The following is a 24,789-nucleotide window of genomic DNA, read 5'->3' as shown; positions in this document are numbered from 1 at the left end:
TCCTGGCCAACCTAGAAGACTCAAAAGGTAAGGGGCTTTAGTTTTTATTGGAGCCATTTGAATGCCAGGAAGACCTTGTTCAAAATACTCATACACAATTTGTATTGGTGATTCAGAATTTCCCTGCTTTGACATGTAAGGAAGACATTGCATGAGTCTTTAAATAAATACCCTTCATACTTTTCTCTGAAAACAGACAAGGAAAAAGACTGTACAAATAAAATGCTTTATTAGAATAGTAAACATTTACAAAAACAGTGATGCTAACCAAGAAAGCCCACTTTCTGTCTCTTCTTTCCCAGACTCTCCTCCTCCTGCAGAAGCGCCATGAGGGGGGCGTGGAGGGCTTTCCCTACCCGTTTCCCTGTCTGTAGAGACACACAACAGAGCATCAGAATATGTTTGTGTTGGATAGATATACACATACAAGGGTTTTCTTTATAAAAAAGAAAACATTGTAGAATAGTGAAGACATCAAAACTATGAAATTACACATATAGAATCATGTAGTAACCAAAGTGTTAAAAATATCAAAATATATTTTGAATGAGATTCTTCAAAGCAGCCACCCTTTGCCTTGATGACAACTTTACACACTCTTGGCATTCTCTCAACCAGCTTCATGAGGTAGTCACCTGGAATGCATTTCAATGAACATGTGCTCCTTAACTACATTTGTGGAATTTCTTTCCTTAATGTGTTTGAGCCAATCAGTTGTGTTGTGACCAGGTAGGGGGTATACGGAAGATGGACTTTTACCAAATAGGGCTAAGTCCATATTATGGCAAGAATAACTCAAATAAGCAAAGAGAAACGACAGTCCATTACTTTAAGACATGAAGGTCAGTCAAACCAGAAAATGTCAAGAACTTTAAGTTTCTTCAAGTGCAGTTACAAAAACCATCAAGCGCTATGATGAAACTGGCTCTCATGAGGACCGCCACAGGAATGGAAGACCCAGAGTTACCTCTGCTGCAGAGGATAAGTTCATTAGGAGTTACCAGCCTCAGAAATTTCAGCCCATAAAAATGCTTCAGAGTTCAAGTAACAGACATCTCAACATCAACTGTTCAGAGGAGACTGCGTGAAAATCAGGCCTTCATGGTCAAACTGCTGCAAAGAAACCACCACTAAGAAGAAGAGACTTGCTTGGGCCAAGAAACACAAGCAATTGACATTAAACCAGTGGAAATCTATCCTTTGGTCTGAGGAGTCCAAATTTGAGATTTTTGGTGCCAACCGCGGTGTCTTTGTGGAGGCAGAGTAGGTGAGCGGACATCCACATGTGTGGTTCCCACCGTAAAGCAAGGAGGAGGAGGTGTGATGGTGCTTTACTGTTGACACTGTTAGTGATTAATTTAGAATTCAAGGCAGACTTAACCAGCATGGCTACCACAGCATTCTGCAGCAATATGCCATCCCATCTGATTTGCGTTATCATTTGTTTTTCAACAGGACAATGACCAAACACACCTCCAGGCTGTGTAATGGCTATTTGAACAAGGAGAGTGATGAGTGCTGCATCAGATGTCCTGGCCTCCACGATCACCTGACCTCAACCCAATTGAGATGGTTTGGGATGAGTTGGAGAACTCCTTCAAGACAGTTGGAAAAACATTCCAGGTAAAGCTGGTTGAGAGAATGCAAAGGGTGGCTACTTTGACAAAACTCAAATACAAAATATATTTTGATTTGTTTAACACTTTTTTGGTTACTACATGATTCTATACGTGTTATTTCAAAGTTTTGATGTCTTCAATATTACTCTACAAAAATTTTGAAAAATAAAGAAAAACCCTGGAATGAGTTGGTGTGTCCAAACCTTTGACTGGTACCGTTTGTTCAAAAGTTTGCGGTCACTTAGAAATTATTGTTTTTGTCCATTAAAATAACATCAAATTGATCAGAAATAGTGTAGACATTGTTAATGTTGTAAATGACTGGCGGCTTCATTAAATAGTACCCGCAAAACACCAGTCTCAACATCAACAGTGAAGAGGCGACTCCGGGATGCTGGCCTTCTAGGCAGAGTTCCTCAGTCCAGTGTTTGTGTTCATTTGCCCATCTTAATCTTTTATTTTTATTGGCTAGTCTGAGATATGGCTTTTTATTTGCAACTCTGCCTAGAAGGCCAGCATCCCGGAGTCGCCTCTTCACTGTTGACGTTGAGACTGGTGTTTTGCGGGTACAATTTAATGAAACTGCCAGTTGACTTGGGAGGCATCTGTTTCTCAAACTAGACACTAATGTACTTGTCCTCTTGCTCAGTTGTGCACCGGGGCCTCCCACTCTTTATATTCTGTTTAGAGCCAGTTTGCACTGTTCTGTGAAGGGAGTAGTACACAGCGTTGTATGAGATCTACAGTTATTTGGCAATTTCCCGCATGGAATAGCCTTTCTCAGAACAAGAAATAGACTGACAAGTTTCAGAAGAAAGTTATTCGTTTCTGGCCATTTTGAGCCTATAATCGAACGCACAAATGCTGATGATCCAGATACTGAACTAGTCTAAAGAAGGCCAGTTTTATTGCTTCTTTAATCATTTTTCAGCTGTGCTAACAATCAGAAAAGCGTTATGCTAATGATTTTTTTAAATTATAAACTTGGATTAGCTAACAACGTGCCATTGGAACACAGGAATGATGGTTGATGATAATGGGCTTCTGTACGTAGATATTTTTAAAAAATTATAAAAAAAAAAAAAGCTGTTTCCAGCTACAATAGTCATTTACAACATTAACAATGTCTACACTGTATTTCGGATCAATTTGATGTTATTTTAAAACGGACAAAAAAAGTAATTTTCTTCCAAAAACAAGGACATTTCAAAGTGACCCCAAACTTTTGAATGGTAGTGTGTGTGTGTATGCACGCATAAATCTTTAGTATATAAAACTTTTTTTTAAATGAAATATCATATTTACATAAGTATTCAGACCCTTTACTCAGTACTTTGTTGAAGCACCTTTAGCAGCCTCGAGTATAATTGGATATGACGATACAAGCTTGGCACACCAGTATTTGGGGTGTTTCTCCCATTCTGATCTTCAGATCCTCTCAAGCTCTGTCAGGTTGGATGGGGAACGTCGCTGAACCGCTATTTTCACGTCTCTCCAGAGATGTTAGATCAAGTTCAAGTCCGGGTTATGACTAGGCCACTCAAAGACATTCAGAGACTTGTCCGGAAGCCACTCCTGCGTTGTCTTGGCTGTGTGCTTATGGTCGTTGTCCTGTTGGAAAGTGAACAGTTGCCCCAGTCTGAGGTCCTGAGCACTCTGGAGCAGGTTTTCATCAAGGATCTCTGTACTTTGCTCCGTTAATCTTTCCCTCAATCCTGACTAGTCCCAGAGTCCCTGCCGCTGAAAAACATCCCCACGGCATGATGCTGCAACCACGCTTCACCATAGGGATGGTGCCAGGTTTCCTCCAGACGTGACGCTTGGCATTCAGGCCAAAGAGTTCACTATTGGATTCATGAGACCAGAGAATCTTGTTTCTCATGATCTGAGAGTCTTTATGTGCCTTTTGTCAAACTCTAAGTGGGCTGTCATGTGCCTTTTACTGAGGAGAGGTTCCATCTGGCCACTCTAACATAAAGGCCTGATTGGTGGAGTGCTACAGAAATGGTTGTCCTTCTGGAAGGTTCTCCCATCTCCACAGAGGAACTCTGGAGCTCTGTCAGAGTGACCATCAGGTTCTTGGTCACCTCCCTGACCAAGGCCCTTCTCCCCCGATTGCTCAGTTTGGCCGGGTGCCCACGTCTAGGAAGAGTCTTGGTGGTTCCAAACTTCCTCCATTTAAGAATAATGGAGGCCACTGTGTTCTTGGCGACCTTCAATGCTGCAGAAATGTTTTGGTACCCTTCCCCAGATCTGTGCATCAACACAATCCTGTCTCTGAGATCTACTGACAATTCCTTTGACATCATGGCTTGGTTTTTTGCTCTGACATGCACTGTCAACTGTGGGACCTTATATGGACAGGTGTGTGCCTTTCCAAATCATGTCCAATCAAGTTGTAGAAACATCTCAAGGATGATCAATGGATGCACCTGGGCTCAATTTCAGTGCTCAAAGCAAAGGATCTTAATAATTATGTGAACAAGCAAGGGGCTGAATACTTGTCTTATTTATTTTAATTTTTTGCAAGAATGTCTAAAAACCTGTTTTCTCTTTGTCATTATGGAGTACTGTGTGTAGATTGCTGATTTAAAAAAAAATATATTTTAGAATAAGGCTGTAACGTAACAAAATGTGGAAAAACAGAAGGGGTCCGAATACTTTCCGAATGCACCGTGCATTCACAAACAAAATAAACCGTACATTCACACACTTAATGAATTTCCTCTACACAAAAGGTGTAATTGTGTAACCAACTTTGTGATGTGCTGATAAGGTTCAAATTTGATACAACTGAACATTCTATGCTAATAAGTTTGCCTGGGTGAGGACAGATGGTATGAAAAAGAGCACAGGCATCCTATTTCACCTCTGTCATCTCAAAGATGCTCTCTGGGTCCAGGCTTCCCCCCCCCACCTTCCTGACACAGGTGACCGTCCCCTTGTGTGTGACAGAGATGATCAGGCTGGCCACTGAACACGCCTTCTCCTGCAGCGTGGCGTCCACCACGTGCCTATGGCCCACCTGGAGTGAGACGAGGACACACAAATAATATGTGAATAACCATCATTTGTGGACAAAACCATCCAGCTTTACTATCCATTGTCTAAACTAAACTCATGTAAATGATGTGATTTGATACACTAATACCATCTCAGCAGGTGTTGCCATGTGAATGACCGAACCCACCTTGCACAAGGTCACGATGCAGGGAACGTTCTCCACATTGAGTCGCATGCAGTCATAGGGGTCGTCTGACAGCTCTATTTCCTTCCCTCCTTCCTCATCCTCAGAGATGTGCACTTTGGGAATTCTGTTGGGAGAGGGAAGGTGAAGAAAGTGTTTGACTCAGGACTAGATGTTCTATTGTTTGAGCTCTGTAGGACAGACTATGAAATCACAGCATCTATTTATTGCAATTTAATGAGCAAAGTGGTAACTGAAGCTTAGCACCTTACTTTGTATTGAAGAGAGCTGCTTTAATTGCAACAGAGATGGCATCAAAAAGATTTCCATCACACTGCAGGAGCTGAGAAACAAAATAAAAAGTGATGACTTCACATACACAAATAAAAGAGACCAATTACACTTTGCAAGGGGAACTGTCCCTCCCTACCTTCAGGCTATGCGCAAACCCTACATCCCAACCCGAACACTGGGACCTCTGGTCTCTTGGCCCACCCAGCCCTACGGAGGGCAGCTCCCGCTCAGCTTAGTCAAAGCTCTTCGCTTTCCTGTTTTGTGGACTTCACTAGACAGAGGTCGCTCTCCAGGTTTTGTGATGAAACAAAGGTATGGTTGAATGTATTCTGCCACTGTCTTTTTAGGCCTATATATATCACGGTCACAAGGTACAGTATATGAACTAACAGGTTATAGAGCAAACAATGCAATTATCATAACACATATTGTAATATGCCTTTACATTTTCTGGCTCGACTTCCCCAGTGACTTTACCCACGCACCGCTACTCAAGTAGACCTGTTGTAAAATAAATATCATTAGCCTTTTGCTGTCATTTGCAGTAGGCCTACAGTGGGAACTCGCCTGTTGGTAATTGCTGCAATATAGGCCTAGCATGTTCAAAACTTTTGTGAAGGTTTAAACCAGGTCTTTAACTATGCAATAGGTGTTTTTATTTCATTCTGAGACATTTTCTTCAGCCTAATTAAGTTCCAACTGTAATGCTGTATTTGTAGCAATAAAAATATAATTACTGGTAGGCCTGTTATAGGGGCTACTCGCACTCAAACCATGAATAGGAAAAACCTTGCGTAACACTTTTTTGGTTACTACATGATTCCATGTGTTATTTCATAGTTAAAGTCTTCACTATTAATCTATAATGTAGAAAACAGTCAAAATAAAAGAAAAACCCTTAAATTAGTAGGTGTCCAAACTTTTGACTGCTGCATTATATATAATTTATCCGCTTGGTGGACCCCCATGCTCCTCGAGACAATAAATAACCAAAACAATCACACTCAAAATCTGTCTGTTAAAAGCTAGAGAGTTTGTTTCATTTTTACATGGGCTGCACTTCAATCCACCGCATCTGCTGATGTCGGCATTCCACATCTGCAGCGGAAGGTGGCAGAACTACATCTCGAAATTCAGTCTTGTCATGAAAACGTCTGTAGTGTCCACTACTTAAGCAATAAGGCCTGAGGGGCTATGGTATATGGCCAATATACCACGGCTAAGGGCTGTTCTTAAGCACAACGCAACGTGGAGTGCCTGGATACAGCCCTTAGCCATGGTATATTGGCCATATACCACAAACTCCCGAGGTGCCCTACTGCTATTATAAACTGGTTACATTTTTCCCATATCTCTCTCAGATATAGGATAGACACTTCAAAACATTCTTCCTTTTGATGAAATTTGTGATTGTCCCCCCCCCATGTATGAATATGTTATTCAATGTACTTCTATGGGCTAATGGCAGTTAGGCCAAATTCAATGTTTCCTTAAAAAAAAAGTATACCTACAGGAGTCCTAAAATTCTAAATCAGATAGTCAACTTATCCTTGATATGAACATCTTAAAACAATTCCATATTTTAGCTTAGTAGAAGCGTCGCGTTGCAATACCTCCAAAATCTCATCGCTGTCACGCCTCCGTTGGGAGGTCTGTAGAATTGCAAAAACGGTTTGAATGGTCCGTTGGCTCCCAGCAGCAAGATTTTGATTGGATGTTACATTTTAAACCCCCCCCCCTCCCACATGCCTGTTTGTGCTACGTGTTAGGTTCGACACTGTTTTCAGACCGGGAGGGACATTTTGCAGAGTTATTCAGTATGCTAGTTTGCAACATTGCAGAAAATGAAAGAACACACAGAGGAAAAATCTAAATCTGTCTTGTCAGAAGTGGAAATCGACATAAGGCAACATTTGCTGAGGTTTTAAATCAGCGATTTCCCATCATAGAGTGTAAAAAATAATCTGCGCACACTGTTGCACCCACGACACTAATCTAGTGAGCACTATTGGAGCTCCGCCCAAGCAAGGCATTTCATTGGTTTGACATGTAGCAGGGGGGGGGGGGGGGGGGTGTCTCTGATTTACACTGCGTCTCCACCCTTTTTAGCAATTTTTCTGCCATAAACCTCCCCAGGCTTACCCGTATTAAGGAAGCCTGGTTGTCAAAGAGGCTAGCTTAGGAGAAACCCAGCCCCGGGCCCTTAGACTCTAAGGGTATACAATACACATTTATTTTGTAAAAAGACAGGTGCTGCTGATAATAGTGCCACCATCATCAAGGCAAATGACAAGCATGTGTAGCCCATGTATCGATGCTGTCTGGCCAAAAAGAAGGGCGCCGTTTCGCTCGCTCAGGTGCTTTCTCCGGTGAGATACAGTAGTTTCAGCCACTTGCGATTTGAAGAGAAGCTGGCAGGTGCACAGTGCACTGTTCGGATGCTGGAATTATTTTGGATGAACATGTAAAGGTGACCTATTTTTTTGAAGTGATTTGTTGGACAATCAGACTGGCCCTCGCCTGGGGCCTCCAAATCACTAAGTCCGCCCCAGGCACCAGAGCTTCAATTGACACCTGCTGTTGAACTTGCAGTGAGGAAGAATATTTTAGGCCTACCAGAGTTCCCCCTTTATTCATCGAACAATGTAATCCTTATCTTTATAAAAATTTTAAAAAACATAACAATCTGATTGAAAATTAACTAATTTTGCCTCCTTCTGTACACCTTTATCTGTATAGCAGTAGTAGCCTGTCTGACAAGGATAAATAATGCAGTGGTGTTGGGAACACGGAGCCGGTTTCTCTCCATCGGTCTCTCTAAGGCCAAAGCTTCTCTTTCATATTTTTTTAATTAAAAAAATATATATCAATATCCTAAATGCAAGCAATGCCCTAAAGCATCTGAACCGTGAGGTCGCCAATTATTGTTTTAGGAAAGTAAAAACCAATAAAACAACAGGCTATGAAGTTTTGAATATGCTACACGTCGAAACAAATAGTTTTTTGGTCATTTGTTATAGGCAGTTAAGGACATGTAACTGTGGATCATTTGGCCAATACCGTTCTTTTGTTGAGGGTGATGGTAGCACCAGGTCGGAGGTTTCTTTCTCTCCCTTTCTACTCAGATCTGGGTGTGTTTTGTACACAGGCCTTTTCGGAACGGGTCTGACTGTCCTTGGGTCCAATGTTTTGTTTTATAATTCATTGATGCATATCACGTCGGGTGGGAAAGCCACAGATCCATTTGAGAACCTGTTAAGACCTCTACTTTGAGGCCCCGTTGCCGTGTCAGTCACTCACCAGCACGTCCACATAGAGCACCCAGCAGTGTTCCCCTGGGCTGATGCAGAGGCTTTTCAGGTCCACACTGTATCTGTTGTTGAACACTTTGTACAGGGTGTTGCTCAACTCCATGCCCAGCTCATCACCACCCCGACCCTCAAATTCTGGTGTGGCATTGGCAGAGCTAGGAGGGGTACAAGAAGAGGGCGATTCATCATAAATGACTTGTTACAACACTACCACCAGTGTCCGACATATCAGAATTATACTGTACTCCAAGCAAAACAACAATGCACTCACCAATCAACAAAAAACTCCAGGTAGCCTTCATCTGGGACCATGGGCCTTGGCTTTCCCATTTCAGCTTTGACTCCCACTAGCACGTCTGTATGCCCCTGCAAGAGACAAGACATATATTGAATGCAGGGATATGATACATGGATCTCACTGTCTGACATGTCAGATCCCACTGTGTTAGCTTTTTGATGTGCAACATTGTTTTGCAAGGAGCATTGAAATTACCAGTGTAACTTTGGCTGAGCCATCTGTATTTGACACCATGTCTGTCTCAATCTCCATGTGTCTGTAGTCCTCGCATCCTCGTCCATCAACCCGTAAGTCATCCTGGTGAGAATTTTTTTTTTTTACCATAGAACATAAGAACAACATCTTGTCACATTCTGGCATTAACGTTAGCTTGTTAGCTAGCTATGCCAAGAGGATGCCTTTCGCTGTGGTAAAGAAAGACAGCTAGCCATAAAACAATGAATTCACGCAAAAAGGTCAACTGAACAAGAGCATGTAGCGATATCTTTCAGAATACCACCTACCCGTACACCATGCAAAATATACACCTTTTCAGCCTCACTGACTTGTACAGTAGCCATGATGCGTTGCACTAAAATACCACATGTGTTCTTCCGCTGTTTACGTCATCAAAGAGCGGCAAAAAGGCACAGATAAAACTCAGCTTCTTATTGTACCTCAGTGGCAGAAACTATCCAGATTGTTGCTGGATCAGTGTACAAATCAATACAGATCTACCATTCGATTCAAATGCCCGGAATGTTGTGTGTTTTTGGACTGTTTGAATTTGTACTTTATTGCCTTTGAGATAACATGTCAATGATTTAGCTTGTTATGCATTCAAACTCAGACAATTTTAAGATCGATTTGATTACTGCTATGTTTTAACAAATAGCTATAGTTATTACATAAAAGTAGGCAAGGGATGATATTTAGCAAAAGACTACTTTGTAGTGCAGTTGGAGTTTAAAGTGAGTTAGATGCATAGCCCAAAGGCCAGCAGATGGCGATATTGAGTCATTTCATCTTACTGTCCAAAGGGAGTCCATGTAGCAGGCTACAGTTGTATTCCCCCCCCCCCCCCCCCCCCCCCCCGTTCAAACATAAAACATTCTCCATTCAGATTGCAACAGCGTCGATTTCCTCCTCAACTCGATTTAATGGTGAGAAAAAAACAGGGGAAATTGGCGTCATTTCCTTATGAAACACCACTTTCCATAACCATGCTAGAGCGGCTAATGCCCATGAAAGCTAGTCCTGGGGTGTATAATCATTATGCTGATTCTGTTGCAAACCGTTTACTTCAAACAGAAAACGCAAACAAGAGTTTCTATTGAACAAATTCAGGTAGATCCCGCCCCGTTTCGTTCTGTTTTCTCTGTTTGGTTCTTAAATGGTAAATGTTTCTGTCATGAATACAACCCTGGGTGTATGATGTTCAGCCAATCAAGTAACAGCAGTCTGCTGTTTACCCCTGGTTGAAAGTGTGGCACATCATCAGGAAGTACCATTAGCCACTCTTACATGGTGGTGGAAAATGTGTTTCATAAAGAAAGTACCCATATTTTCCACATTCTCATCATTAAAACATTCTCCATTCAGACTCGATTTATGTATAAACTGGTCCATGGAGGATATAAGTGTTATACGCTAAATAGCCAGCTGCATACATTCGCTTTGGACGGTACACTAAAATGACTCAATATCACCATCTGCCGGGTTTTGGGCCATTAGCTACACTAATATCCTACATCGGTTTTTAGATGCAGTTCTTTGGGATTGAGTTTGGGATTGGGTAGGCAAATCTGTTCCTAGATCTGCTTGCAGAGGCAACAAATATACTGGGGCATCTTCAGGTGCTTGGAACGCCAGATAACCTTTGGAGCGCACTGAAGTCTTGCGCATGGAAGGCAGGGCACTTCCTGTTTTTCCTCAGATCTTTTCTTGCTTGCCAGAGAGCGCTTTCTATATTGAGTAATGGGGAAACAGGCATCCACCTACCGAACTAGTAACGTTAGGTCTGCATTTATGGACATTTCCAAATGAATCACAGGAAATATTGAAACGAAGTGGTTTTGTAGTTTAACGATGGACTCGATACGTCAAGCGTGAATAGTGAGACCCAACAAGGGGTACTGCTAACTACCTCCACGCTAGCAAGGATAACCAGCTAGTGAACGTAAGCTAGCTAACTTGGTACAATTAGCTACGATTTACTGTTGTGAATGGTGAAACGTTACCTAGCTGACGTTTGCGTGCCAGACTGTCAAACCGAGTAACGTTTCTCTTCTCTGAAAGGTATTTCCTCAACCAGGAAAGAGGTGAGTTGAAATCAGCATGGTTGTTTCTACCGTTGCCTAGCTAAACTAACCAAATTGGCTAACTAACTAAGTAAGTAAAGTCATAAAACCGATGAAACCATGCTAATCATTGGAGCTACCAAGCTAGCTCGCAATATATTCTGAATCTGACAGCAGAATCGAGATTTGTTGCATTAGCTAATGAACCATATTATTCTAGCTCAATAACAGTGATTGTGACTTAGAGGGTCAACTGATCAAAAGACCAGTTTCATTCCATTTGTCATCTTACTATTACACTCAGTGTAAGGTGTTTGTTAGGAAATTTCTAAATAAATAGATAGTGTTAGGACTATCAATACCAGATCAATATCGCCATCTGCCGGCCTTTCGGCTAGGTTAGCAGTATCTTTTCAGCTGCCAGCAGTATCTCATGTCACAGACAGCGACTGCCAGCAGAGGTTATAAACGGAAGTCTCATCAGCCTGTTAACTGCTATTTCGTCCTATTGAGACACATCTCCACTCCCATCCTCCCGTGGCCTCTTCCTCTGTGTCTGCCATCATTCCTCAGTTGTACTGTTTGGAGGCATCCAAGCAGCAGCTCGTCCTGCATCCCTATAAATCATGCATTAAACGGATGTCTCATTCAGCGGTATAGCGCTCATACAGTGATCACCCTCCAGTCTTCTGTAAATGGTCCATTGAAGTCATCTGTTAGACATTATATGCCGTTATGTTTATTAATGGTTGAGTTCCATAGGGCGGTGAACAATTGGCCCAGCGTCGTCCGGGTTTGGCCGGGGTAGTCCCTCATTGTAAATAATAATTTGTTCTTAACTGACTTGCCTAGTTAAATAAATACAATTTTAAAAACTATTGCTGCTTCGAACGGCAGAATAGAATGGCAGTTTTGTAAAAGTACTTTCTGCTGTAAGACAAAGATGATACTAAAGTCAAATCAGTTCATTCAGAGTAACAGCAGCATGTCATTCAGTGAAAGAGTAGTTTATTCACTCCCCCTTCCAGTCAACCACAAAAGAGCATTGATTTAGCAGATAATATATAATCGACGCTTGCTTGGAAGTGTTTTTCTTGACAGTGCTTTGGCTTATGTGTACAAATGCCATAGTAGCTATAGTGACTTCATTAGTAGCATCGTCCTTGGTAACAGATTGTGTCACTGGATTTATGAAGCTTTAAGAGATGATATAGTGCAACGTTTCTGTGACGTTCCTGACTTATTGTTTCCTATGAAACAGTATTTGTGATGTTGTACAAGAGATACTGTTAGCTTTGTTCACTCTGAGAGTGACGCTCAGTCATCTCTCAACATGGATTCACCTATGGGTTGTTCCACCTCAAAAAGCACAAGAAAGAGGATTTCAACACCCACCGGGTGATTCTCAGAAACCAGTTAACCATAGCAGTAGTAAATTGAATTAGAAAACCATTATCCATCTGCAACAATCAACTATCATTCTGAATACTAAGATGCCTAGTTTATGGCACAGTCTCATTTTAAATACATTTGAAAGACTTGAGAAATTACTTTGTCTAAAAATAGGTTTTTTTTTTACGCTTAAGTCCACTTTTGACATTTGATAATACATACACAATTACAGTACTTATGATAAAATAAGGGATATTTTAGTCAATTGCATTAAGATCAGATTTTGTTTTATGCAAATAATTTGGGATTAACAAGTGACACAGTTTGATGATGTATTGGGTTACTCAATCTCTAATAGAGCTCAGTACAGTTTTTCAATGGCAAACTGAAACACTCATTACCGAAACCTGCTTATCATTACCGTAATGCACCAATATTTAGGAAATACTAATTTCCCCCTGTTCAGAGAAATGAGTGATTAAAGTTGTTAGGTTTGTGTCCCATCCTGCGTCCTGATATTACCCGGTTCTGACCACTAGATGGTCCTCTTCCATCTAGTGGTCAGAACCTTGTAATATCAGTATGCATGACGGGACATAAACCTAACCACTTCAATTTCTTTGAACATGGGGGAAACATCACCAAATTCACTGAGAATACATAAAATAAGACGAGGAAACAATACTCAGAGACACAGCTCCATACTACTTGTCAGACATGGAGAACTGATACTGTATACTCGTTGGGGTGGGATTGGCGCGGTGGGTGGATTTTGACTTTATTTGGATTCCTCATGTCTTACTCATTGTTAAATGTTTTGGTCTAAATCAGATGTTAAGTACTATATTTATTGAATGTTTTGAATCCTATAAGTTAAAATGGCCAATTTGGGGGCAATCAATCTACTTAATTTAATCTACATAATCATTATATTTCAGCAAAATAATGTTTCAGGAATGCTAATCTTACATGTTTCTGACCACAGAAATGATTTCAGAACAAGGAGATGGTGGGTGTCATGGCTTGCTGAAATGACTTGGAACAACCCCTGGGAGATATTAGCATTCCACTTCCTTTGTCTAAAGCAAGTTCTACCAGAAATGACTCAAACTGAATATTTCATTTGATGGATAACAGCAAAGGCCTTCCATTTGTTGGCTGTTTGACAAAACAAATTATATGCATCATGATTTTATGATTAACTAGGCGAACACAAACATTCCACACCTGCGCTTATCAAATCCACAGAGGGATCCTTGCATTCTGGCTATTAGCTACGCCCAATTTGCAGGATGGGAGTGTTGTAGTTTGTGTGTGTGTGTGTCTGTGAGAGAGAGAGAGTGACACACTGACCCGGTGAATTAGCTAGATGCCGTTACTGCGGCATTCAGGCTATCAGCAGCAGATGGTACTGTCTGGGCTGAGTGGGGAAAGTGATAGCCATGGCCAGACTGGACATCACGCCCACTAACACAGCAGGTGGGCTCTAAGCCTGTTGTCTGTAGGCAGACTGTCCAGAGTCTGTCGCTAGGCACTACCCAGGCTACAATACTGTAGTGTATATTGGAGACAACCAGAGGATGGGGAGGAGGGCACTGTGTAGGCTTGTGCATTTGTGTGTGCAGTAATGTGTTTATCTCAGGTTGATTGTCACTATGAGGCTACTTACTCACTGGCCTATATCCCTGGCTGTTAGGGATGCTTGAATAGTGGGCTTTTACAAACATGATATGAAAACAGTTTTGGCAGGAATGTCAGTTGGACCAGGGTTCCCCTCAAAGCCGATAGGCTAAAGCTCAATTAAGCTAGTGTGGCTAATCATAAAAGTGAGATTGAATTGGCCACATCAATGGATGTAATTCTGATCTCTTGTAGGCCAGATTTCAGAGGGGGGAGTTTTTCCTAGCCACTGTGCTTCTACATCTGCATTGCTTGCTCTTTGGGGATTTATGTTGGGTATCTTTCTGCATAAGCACCTTGAAGCAGCTGCTTTTGTAAAAATGTCTTTTATAAAATACGTTTGATTGATAAATAAATTTGAAAAGGCAGTGAATACTCCGCTTTTGTGAACTTTTCTTCGTATGTTTTGACATATATGGCTATATTTAGTACCCTGACATTCTGTTTCTACTAAACGTGGGCCAAAAATGACCACAGAGACATTTTGACCAGGGTAATTGACTTGCTTTAGAATCCTTAAAACAGACTAACAGGAACTTCAAACGCTCATGCGCCGTCTCCTCTCACTCCCTTTGTCCGTTACTGTCTGTTTGCACAGATGATTGAATTGCATGTCAACGTTGCTCCATCACCATAGTTCAGATAAATTTAGATTATGCAACACACAGGTCTCTAGCCTTTTCAGTCAAACATTTGTTTTCAGGCTACAACGCCACGTTCCAACAAATAACAGAAACGGACCACATTCCAACAACAGTGTCTGTACAGTCAATGCAACATTGACACTTCACTTCCTAATCACTTCTGTATACACCTGTAGTGTAAATGAGAAACTACAACAACTGCGCATTCCAACAACATAGAAAATGCATTGCAACATTGGCACCTCAGATATCACTTCGTTGACACCTACAGCTGTAGCCTATTCCTAACCATCCAAACCCTTCTCTCAGCAGCATGCGGAGAGAGCTGCATCCGCTCTAGAATGAAGAAGAGCCCGGCGCACCGCTGCAGGGACATCGAGAGGCAAGCCGGTTACCTGCAGCCCGAGCACTGCGCCCCTCCCCCGACCCGCCCCAGTTCCGACGCCATGTGGTTCATCCGCGACTGCTGCGGCATCGCGTGCGGCGTCATCACCTGGTGCCTGGTGTTCTACGCCGAGTTCGTGGTGCTCTTCGTCATGCTGCTGCCCGCCAAGAACCTGCTCTATAGTCTAATCAACGGGGCACTGTTCAGTACCCTCGCCTTCCTCGCTCTGGCTTCGCACGCCCGGGCCATGTGCACAGACCCGGTTAGTCTGGCTGGCTTTGTCTGTCTGTCTCAGTGATTCTGTGGCTTTGTTCCATTTAGCCCCCCCCCCCCCCCCCCCCCAAGTATGCACATGATCATTTTCCTTCACTGATTTGAAAGGAAATGACTGGAATCAAAAATATGGTGGATATTCTTACTAGCCCATGCCTCCACCAATCCAATGCTATTAGATTTGTGGGCAGTGGTGAATGAGTACACACTTCAGGAGAAAGGAGATACTATTGGGACGCACCCAGTGAGTCAGTGACTGGACTCTCAGGCTAAACTGTCGAATGCAGTGCTTTCAGTCTAGAAATAAGTTGTCTTCACTAGAAAACCTGCTTGTAGAGAACTCTTGTTTTCAGATGGGTTTCAGATATGAATGAATGCCCCTGTCCTAACCCGTGCCTCTCTCCCAGGGTGCGGTGCCTAAAGGGAACGCGACCAAGGAGTTTATCGAGAGCCTGCAGCTCAAGCCCGGTCAGGTGGTCTACAAATGTCCCAAGTGCTGCAGTATAAAGCCTGACAGAGCTCACCACTGCAGGTACAGTACAGGACTGCTGCAGTATAAAGCCTGACAGAGCTCACCACTGCAGGTACAGTACAGGACTGCTGCAGTATAAAGCCTGACAGAGCTCACCACTGCAGGTACAGTACAGGACTGCTGCAGTATAAAGCCTGACAGAGCTCACCACTGCAGGTACAGTACAGGACTGCTGCAGTATAAAGCCTGACAGAGCTCACCACTGCAGGTACAGTACAGGACTGCTGCAGTATAAAGCCTGACAGAGCTCACCACTGCAGGTACAGTACAGGACTGCTGCAGTATAAAGCCTGACAGAGCTCACCACTGCAGGTACAGTACAGGACTGCTGCAGTATAAAGCCTGACAGAGCTCACCACTGCAGGTACAGTACAGGACTGCTGCAGTATAAAGCCTGACAGAGCTCACCACTGCAGGTACAGTACAGGACTGCTGCAGTATAAAGCCTGACAGAGCTCACCACTGCAGGTACAGTACAGGACTGCTGCAGTATAAAGCCTGACAGAGCTCACCACTGCAGGTACAGTACAGGACTGCTGCAGTATAAAGCCTGACAGAGCTCACCACTGCAGGTACAGTACAGGACTGCTGCAGTATAAAGCCTGACAGAGCTCACCACTGCAGGTACAGTACAGGACTGCTGCAGTATAAAGCCTGACAGAGCTCACCACTGCAGGTACAGTACAGGACTGCTGCAGTCTAGTCTGTCCCGTTCCACTTATTTTCTTCTAATGTTCTCTCCTGACAATGTTGTTTAGCCTCAGCCTTGCTGCATTACTTATACCCACTGGTACTTACTGGATGGCTAAGGAGTTGTTCCCCGGACTTGTGCTTTAACATAGTTTCAAGGGGACGGAAATGGCTAAAACAAAAAGGGATTAGTTGAAGTAGGAATTGGAAAAAAGTACATAGCAACAAAAAATGTGAATTGATGTGACCATATAGTATAAATATCATGACACCATACTGTAACACTTGTTCCACCTTCAGAGAATACCATGGTATCAGAACACCTCTAAAGCATATAGTATAAATATCATGACACCATACTGTAACACTTGTTCCACCTTCAGAGAATACCATGGTATCAGAACACCTCTGAGCATATTGCAGATCCATATGGCAGATAGTTGAGTTGTCAGTCTGCTACCCTCTTCCTTAAATAATATGTCTCCGCTGTGACCCCCCTGTGTGATGGGAGAGTCCAGTTCAGCTGGTTATTCCCATCGCTCATCTCCATAAATGTCAACATGTTGTTTGTCCCAAATGTGACCTTATTCCCTATATAGTGCAGACATGCAGCTGAAGGTGGCTAGAAGGAGTGGAGTATCTCTCCACTCACTCTGCTGTGTTGGTGTGCGTGTTCTGAATTGCCGGATTTAATTAACTAGGCGTTGTGGCTGGTCTTCATGCTTCCAGAAGGAGCAGCTTGTGTAGGTCACGGTTTGGCTCATATTTCTAGGCCTCTTTCTCTGTGGCTGTTCCATGCTGTCATGTCCTTGTGTGTGCCCCTCTCAGTGTGTGTAAACGCTGTATCAAGAAGATGGACCACCATTGCCCATGGGTAAACAACTGCGTAGGAGAGAAGAACCAGAAATTCTTTGTGCTTTTCACAGTGAGTGTTTTTAGCCTCGAGCTACTCAGCTATTACGCAAACATACATTCACAACAAGCTGTTATTGACTCCCTCATATGAGATGTTGCTACTTGTCTCAGCAATCATACCTTTCAGTTATTGCTGACTAATGTGTTCCTACCTTACAGTTAATGCTGACTAATGTCCTCCTACCTTAGTTAATGCTGACTAATGTCCTCCTACAGACCTGCAAACTCTCGCCCACATTCATCAAGACAACACATTATTCCATTATGGATGTTACGAACCCCTTTGGCCCTGCAGTCTAGGGGGAGATGGAAACGAGACCCGTAACATATCTCATTCAAATCATAACAGTGAAAAGGAGCAGGGAGAACTAATAACAACAGACAATTTAAATCTACCGTCAAACACACGGTAATGGGGTGGAAAAGGGCTGAGCTGGACCCAAGGAAAGAACTAATAAATATCTAAAAACCCCTAATCTAGTCTTTACCTTCCTCAAGCACAGCTAGCTAACTGACCAATGAAATACAGTGGGTGGTCCGCCCAGTTCTAACCAGGGTTCTTAGACAAGGTTTTCCTACGGGTAATGTATGCCCACGGGCGACTTGTCTTGGTATCCCCTTTTCCCACCAACAAAAAAACAGTCATACACAATATTACAATTCCAATACATAATAACGGGCAAATGTGACATGTAGATGCAAAAACAAAAGAGAGATGATCTCTATCCGGAGGGAGAGACGGGCAGAGAGTGTTTGGGAAAACCATGGGGATGTGATTGGGTAAGGGAAAAGGAGCAGGCGTGTCTTCTGATTGGCGACTGATGAGTGAAACCTGTGACTAGGGCTGAAGGAGAGAAAACAAATACACATAGGATACCTGTATCCATAACGATGTACACAATCTTGACAGAATTCTGATAAATACTTTTTCAAAATAAGAGCACTGCGTGGTTAACTGATGTAGTGTTACTACTGTGTTAGCTGATGTAGTGTTACTACTGTGTTAGCTGATGTAGTGTTACTACTGTGCTAGCTGATGTAGTGTTACTACTGTGTTAGCTGATGTAGTGTTACTACTGTGTTAGCTGATGTAGTGTTACTACTGTGTTAGCTGATGTAGTGTTACTACTGTGTTAGTTGATGTAGTGTTACTACTGTGTTAGCTGATGTAGTGTTAATACTGTGTTAGCTGATGTAGTGTTAATACTGTGTTAGCTGATGTAGTGTTACTACTGTGTTAGCTGATGTAGTGTTACTACTGTGTTAACTGATGTAGTGTTAGTACTGTGTTAGCTGATGTAGTGTTAGTACTGTGTTAGCTGATGTAGTGCTACTACTGTGTTAGCTGATGTAGTGCTACTACTGTGTTAGCTGATGTAGTGTTACTACTGTGTTAGCTGATGTAGTGCTACTACTGTGTTAGCTGATGTAGTGCTACTACTGTGTTAGCTGATGTAGTGCTACTACTGTGTTAGCTGATGTAGTGTTACTACTGTGTTAGCTAATGTAGTGTTACTACTGTGTTAGCTGATATAGTGTTACTACTGTGTTAGCTGATGTAGTGTTACTACTGTGTTAGCTGATGTAGTGTTACTACTGTGTTAGCTGATGTAGTGTTACTACTGTGTTAGCTGATGTAGTGTTACTACTGTGTTAGCTGATGTAGTGTTACTACTGTGTTAGCTGATGCGATGTAATATTTGTCTCCCTTCAGATGTACATTGCACTGATATCCCTCCATGCCCTGGTCATGGTTGCCTTCCATTTTATCTTCTGCTTCGAGTCAGACTGGACGAGTGAGTTCAGCTATGTTAGCCTTCCCTGTCAAATCCACCATACTGTTTTTAACTTTGCGTGGTTCTTCCGCAACAGAGAAAAACATTTCATGGATTTGGTGTTGTGGTTTCCATTTGCAATTATTTATTTCCACTACTTCATAAGTATCATGTTGTTTTCCTTTCCAGTACCCTGATTGTTCTCCTTTGACTCTCTCTTTGTTAAAGCATGACTTAATTGGTCAATGCCACATACAGGATATCAACCTTTGTCTCTCCTTTCCTGCCCCCTAAGATAATACTTACCTGATGAGAAGGAACCCAGCACCCCTCTCCTCAGCTTCCAGACTATCAGTGCCCTCCAGTTTAAACCTCTTCTCTCCCTTCTCCTCTCTTCCCTCGGCCCTCCCCAGAGTGCAGTACATTCTCTCCTCCTGCGACCGTCATCCTCCTCATCTTCCTCTGCTTTGAGGGACTCCTCTTCCTCATTTTCACCTCAGTGATGTTTGGGACCCAGGTCCATTCCATCTGTACCGATGAGACGGTAAGTGAACAGAACACGCCACCAGCTCCCATTTACTCCCCAACTCAATGCTCCTCTCTTCCTTCTTAACCATCGCTGCTCAGCAGGTTTGGGGTTGATTCCATTTGAACATTTAGGAAGTCAACTGGAATTCCAATTCCATTTTTTGTCATAGAAAAGTGTTGAGGACAATTGGAATTAGAATTCCAGTTTGCTTCCTGAATTGAAACGGAATTGGCCCCAACCATGCTGCTTAGTTACTAGATCCAGATTGCACATAGCTTTATTCAGGTTCTGGATGGAACCGTCCCCAAGATGTATAAGTAGCCAGGATTATTTTGAGACACATGGTCTCCTGCTGATGTTTTGCCTGTTGGATCTTATCAACAGGGCATAGAGCAGTTGAAAAAGGAGGAGAGAAGATGGGTTAAAAGGACAAAGTGGATGAACATGAGGGTGGTATTTGGCCATCCGTTCTCCATAGCCTGGCTAAGTCCCTTTGCAACCCCCGACCACGGGAAGGCAGACTATTACCAGTACGTTGTCTGAGAAGAAGAAGCCAAGCTCCAGCACCCGTGCTACCAGCCTGTCTTTCAGGGTGCGGACTGATGATGCGTACAGGCGAAGGTGTTCCCACCGCCTGACTTCACTGAGCATTAACTCTTGACACTTCTTCTCCTTTTCTGTTTTTGATCATTTTTAAATTTCAGGGTCTTCTTCGTGAAAAACCTCTTTCTGCCTGTTTTTAATACTTGTCACTTATTTTAGTTTTCTTTGCCTGGTGCTGATTTTGATACCTGTATGAAAAACAAGTTATTTCCCCTTCTGTTCACAATCACAGCCAAGCCCTGCAAAACCATCAACTGTAAAATTAGTCTCTGCTTCTCTCACGTTTAACATGAAAGAGAGCACTTACTGATGTAACCTAGCCAGAGACTGAATCTGACGTGGCTATAAACTAGGCTCTACCTTCGGGATAGAAAGGGTAGACACTCTTAAACCCAACGTACAGTATTTCCTGTATTTGTTCATGTCCCGTTTTGAGGACTAGGCCTAAACAAAGCAAACGCATGACCTGAACTCAGATGGGCTTTTCAGTGGACAAAAACAATCAGTTCCAATAGGCATATTTTCTCTTCCAATGTTGCAGTACCTCAGCCTTTCCATAAAGTATCCTTTATGGGTATAAGCTATAGCCTTTGGTGCCAGCGCCACGCTGTTGATGTACTACCGACCCACAAGGCATTACATTTGCTGTTTAGAACAGCCAAATCTGTTGCTGCAAGCTGCAGAGTCTTTGCCTTATAGGCATGCGTGGCTGCTCACCTCCTGCAGGACTGCCGCACAGAAGAAATGCCAGGCCGCGCAGACTCCAGAGGTTGAACTTCACCGAGTTCACCCCATTAGGTTGCACTACATAGATCAACGTTTTTTCTGTGATCCAATCAACATTATAAACTGGGATGTTCGAGCCCTGAATGCTGATTAGCTGACAGCTATATCAGACTGTATACCACGGGTTTGACAAAACATGTATTTTTACTGCTCTAATTACATTGGTAACCAGTTTATAATAGAAATAAGGCACCACAGGGGTTTGTGGTATATGACCAATACACCACCGCTAAGGGCTGTATCCAGGCACTCCACGTTGCGTCGTGCATAAAAACAGCCCGTAGCCGTGGTATATTGGCCATATACCACACCCCCTCGCGCCTTATTGCTTAATTATATCAGCCCCTTTAAGCTGGTTTTGAAAAACTAGTCAGGTAAAAAGCATGTGTGTTTTAATTAAAGGGGCAGTGTTGTATTTTGAGACGGCCTTGAATATGGAAATGAGCCAATAGGCAGAGGGGTAGTCTTCATTGTCTAATTCTCTGAATGATAATAATTAATTATTTGAAAAGTGGTTTCTTGCATCATACAATGCAATGTACCTATTTGGCCCATGGTGTTACAGACCAAGTAAAAAGTCATTAATTAATGTCAAACCCTTCATAATGTAAAAATGTTTAAAGGTATCATGCAATGTAGGCCTGCATTGAACACCACATACTGTAGGCTATATCATAGAAATTGCTTTTGATTTCTATCTGAAAATGTTATGGGATTTGCTCCATTGGTTTTGTTGGTAGGACTACATTATGCTCAAATAGCCACAATAGCCTATTGGTTACTGTCTAAAACTAAGGGTTCCACCTCAGTTTTCACTGTAATCGCGTGTCGGAACTTGCACAGAATTCTCACAACGTTCAAGTTTCCGCTCACAACACCTCAAATTTGCTCAGCCCCGTACCCCCCCCCCCCCCCCCCCCTACTTATAGGACAGTACACAATGGCAGTTGGGTAAAGATATTTTTGTAGCTCTGTAACCTTAAGTTTCAGTTGAATAGGGTATCTGCTTCCTCTCACAAGCTGTCAGTCATGTCCATGTGCAGGATGGGTCCCCTCCGAAGGCTGGTGACAGTGGTGGATGGTTGTCTGTTGTAAGCATGATATGTCTTACTGGCTGGTGTATGTGACAACTGTTTCTATAGAAAAAGTACTGTAATGCCCTCTGAGATTTTCATTTGATCACTGAATCACTGAATACAACTGGTAAATCAAATGTACATAATATTTAACGTTTTGGAACAGAAGCCTGCAGCTATGTGTAATTCCCCTGTGTTCACTAAATGGAATTTGTTAAATGTCATATCAAAACAGGCTATCGGCTTGACATTTGTGGGTATGAATCTGACCGAGCTAAGCTTTGCGGGACAAACATTGGTGATGACATTTAGGCCACTGAAACGTGCACTGAAACCCGAAAGAACATTGTGGACCATGCTAACTAGTTCACACATTATGTAAAGGCACAGACCGGTCTCCTAGAGACAGTCTAGATTGGCTCTAGGCCAATTGCAAACAAACAAGCTTAATATTCAAAGCAGATACTTCAGTGAAAATGCCTTTGTCTGTGAGAAAATGATCACACAATCAATCGTGTGTTCAGAAGCCTTACTATAGAAAGAGTATTTGCTGTTGGTGATGAACGGAATGGCTACATCCCAAATGGGGCTCTTCCCACAGGGCTCTAGTCAAAAGTTGTGTAGGGAATAGAGTGCCATTTGGGGCACAGCCTAACTCATGTAGAATATTTTTGGTGCCATATGTTCTGGTTTATGAATGAGGAATCTCTGAACTCTTTCACCCTCCCTGCATATCATTTTGTACAGCTTATGGTAGAATGTACCATTGAGGCCACAGGGGAAACTTTCAGAAACATACGCCTTTTATGAAAATGCATTTTTACAGACTGTCAAAGCCATGCTGAATGAACACAATGGTTATGTATTCATCAAACAAAAATGTTTCTCTCTTAATTGAGAATGCAGAGTGCATTTGCACGGCATGGGTGTCATTTGAAATGTGTATGGACCACATTTTATAGATTTTAAAAAATGTATTATGAAGAATAAAATCAACTTTGAAGTCACTAAAGCAGCATGACACTATCACGACAGTCACCTTTTTCTGTTGGTTTTTACCCCTTTTTCTCCCCAATTGGTAGTTAGTCTTGTCCCATCGCTGCAACTCCCGTACTGACTCGGGAGAGGAGAAGGGAGAGAGCGACACGTCCTCCGAAACACGACCCTGCCAAGCAGCACTGCTTCTTGACACACTGCACGCTTAACTCGGAAGCCAGCCACACCAATGTGGTGGAGGAAACGCCATACAATTGGCGACCGAAGTCAGTGTGCAGGCGCCCGGCCCGCCACAGGAATCGCTGGAGCGCGATGGGACAAGGAAATTCTGGCCGGCCAAACCCTCCCCCAACCCAGACGATGCTGGGCCAATTGTGCGCCGCCTCATGGATCTCCCAGACAGCTGTGTCACAGCCCGGGATCGAACCCGGATCTGTAGTGATGCCTCAAGTACTGCGATGCTCCACTCGAGAGGCCGGACAGTCACTTTTTCTAAGCAGTTAATATTTTTTTTTAATAGGTGACTTTAAAGTTAAAGATGCTTCAATCAAATCTACTAACGTAAACTCACCCCATTCCGTACAAATGTGCGCAACCACAACATTCAAACGAGGCTACAAAGAAAACTAATGGCACTGTAGCGACTGTGTTGACGGCAAAATCGGGTGTGTGAACTAGGTTTCTATTCAAGCGTTGATCGACATGGTAATGGCTCTATAGTATTGGAGAAAAGTTTAAAAAGCGGACCCTCCTTTACATCGTGAAGTGTAATGCCGTAACGTACAGCACGCATAAAGCAACTATTTCTGTCTTACAATCTCTCTTCACCAGGTGTAGCACTTCTCTCATCGTTTAAAAACAAGAAATGGACAGTGACGGGGGTAAGGGGTTGATACCTAGTCATTTTTTGCGTCATCATTCTCAAAGCCGCTGTTTACTTCTAAGATCACTTTAGCACCGCCCTAAAAACCCGATTCTAATTCGACACAAACCTTCAAATAGGTATGTAATGACACATTATATAAACTCTTTATAGTGTTTTATTTACATTCTAGAGGCGATAGGTTGGACAGATCGAGTGAAAAAAAACAATTTTCCCACACATCTCTCCTCACTACCATTCATGAGTTTAGCTTCCCCACCCGCCATTTTTTAAAGACCCGACGGAGCTCATTGCCTTGTTGAATTATGCAGAAACGGGCAGCGTTCAGGTCATGTAATTGATTTTGTTGGAAAGGGGAGAGCTTTACAATGGTATTGACATTACAGTTGATCTGGAAGTATTACGTTTTTGGGCAATTGGCGATGTACGAGTTCACGTTACCATATCTTTCTGATTTGGTGCACCTTTTTTCTTTTAAAGCAGAACGCTCAATACTGCCATCTCCTACTTGAACTGATGGACCCTTATAAGCTCTGTAGTGACTCATATAACTGGGTCATTCTATGAAAATTGTGGCTTTTTGAACAGCAAACTTTTGCAATTTAAAAAAAAAAAAAAATTTAATCAAAAAATATATTGTCA

The 24,789-nt window shown here is 42.6% G+C and overlaps 2 protein-coding genes across 5 annotated transcripts; one reads left to right on the top strand and one right to left on the bottom strand.

Moving 5' to 3' along the window:
- Positions 1-207: 207 nt before the first annotated feature.
- exosc7 (exosome component 7) lies at positions 208-9,372 on the bottom strand. The gene is made up of 8 exons (XM_021571673.2): positions 9,213-9,372; positions 8,905-9,006; positions 8,683-8,777; positions 8,401-8,566; positions 5,079-5,149; positions 4,810-4,933; positions 4,489-4,644; positions 208-368 (listed from the first exon to the last, which is right to left on the bottom strand). Exons 1-8 carry the CDS (start codon positions 9,267-9,269, stop codon positions 264-266), a joined length of 876 nt encoding a protein of 291 aa, XP_021427348.1. The 5' UTR covers positions 9,270-9,372; the 3' UTR covers positions 208-263.
- Positions 9,373-10,453: 1,081 nt separating this feature from the next.
- On the top strand, positions 10,454-23,275 carry LOC110496036 (palmitoyltransferase ZDHHC3). 4 transcript variants are annotated; one of them, XM_021571671.2, is made up of 8 exons: positions 10,454-10,867; positions 10,987-11,009; positions 15,017-15,351; positions 15,770-15,894; positions 17,413-17,509; positions 19,214-19,295; positions 19,688-19,818; positions 20,188-23,275. In XM_021571671.2, exons 3-8 carry the CDS (start codon positions 15,046-15,048, stop codon positions 20,344-20,346), a joined length of 900 nt encoding a protein of 299 aa, XP_021427346.1. In that variant the 5' UTR covers positions 10,454-10,867; positions 10,987-11,009; positions 15,017-15,045; the 3' UTR covers positions 20,347-23,275. The 4 variants fall into 4 exon arrangements, with proteins under 4 accessions (XP_021427346.1, XP_021427347.1, XP_021427345.1 ...); XM_021571672.2 differs by having other exon boundaries at positions 15,014-15,351; XM_021571670.2 differs by having other exon boundaries at positions 10,454-11,009; positions 15,014-15,351.
- Positions 23,276-24,789: the final 1,514 nt, after the last annotated feature.

The sequence above is a fragment of the Oncorhynchus mykiss genome, chromosome 18 (genome assembly GCF_013265735.2).
Source record: "Oncorhynchus mykiss isolate Arlee chromosome 18, USDA_OmykA_1.1, whole genome shotgun sequence".
NCBI lineage: Eukaryota > Metazoa > Chordata > Actinopteri > Salmoniformes > Salmonidae > Oncorhynchus > Oncorhynchus mykiss.
The sequence above is the reverse complement of the archived record's forward strand: the minus strand, read 5'-3'. Positions and strand labels throughout refer to the sequence as shown.

What these genes read in the sequence shown, in the direction of transcription:
- LOC110496036 (XM_021571671.2), top strand. Translation starts at nt 15,046, where the DNA reads ATGAAGAAGAGCCCGGCGCACCGCTGCAGGGACATCGAGAGGCAAGCC. An exon ending in GACAGAGCTCACCACTGCAG is followed by an intron (nt 15,895 to 17,412) that starts GTACAGTACAGG and finishes TGCCCCTCTCAG; the next exon opens with TGTGTGTAAACGCTGTATCA. An exon ending in CCATCTGTACCGATGAGACG is followed by an intron (nt 19,819 to 20,187) that starts GTAAGTGAACAG and finishes TCTTATCAACAG; the next exon opens with GGCATAGAGCAGTTGAAAAA.
- exosc7 (XM_021571673.2), bottom strand. Translation starts at nt 9,269, where the DNA reads ATGGCTACTGTACAAGTCAGTGAGGCTGAAAAGGTGTATATTTTGCAT. An exon ending in ATATTTTGCATGGTGTACGG is followed by an intron (nt 9,007 to 9,212) that starts GTAGGTGGTATT and finishes AATTCTCACCAG; the next exon opens with GATGACTTACGGGTTGATGG. An exon ending in GCATCGTGACCTTGTGCAAG is followed by an intron (nt 4,645 to 4,809) that starts GTGGGTTCGGTC and finishes GTCTCACTCCAG; the next exon opens with GTGGGCCATAGGCACGTGGT.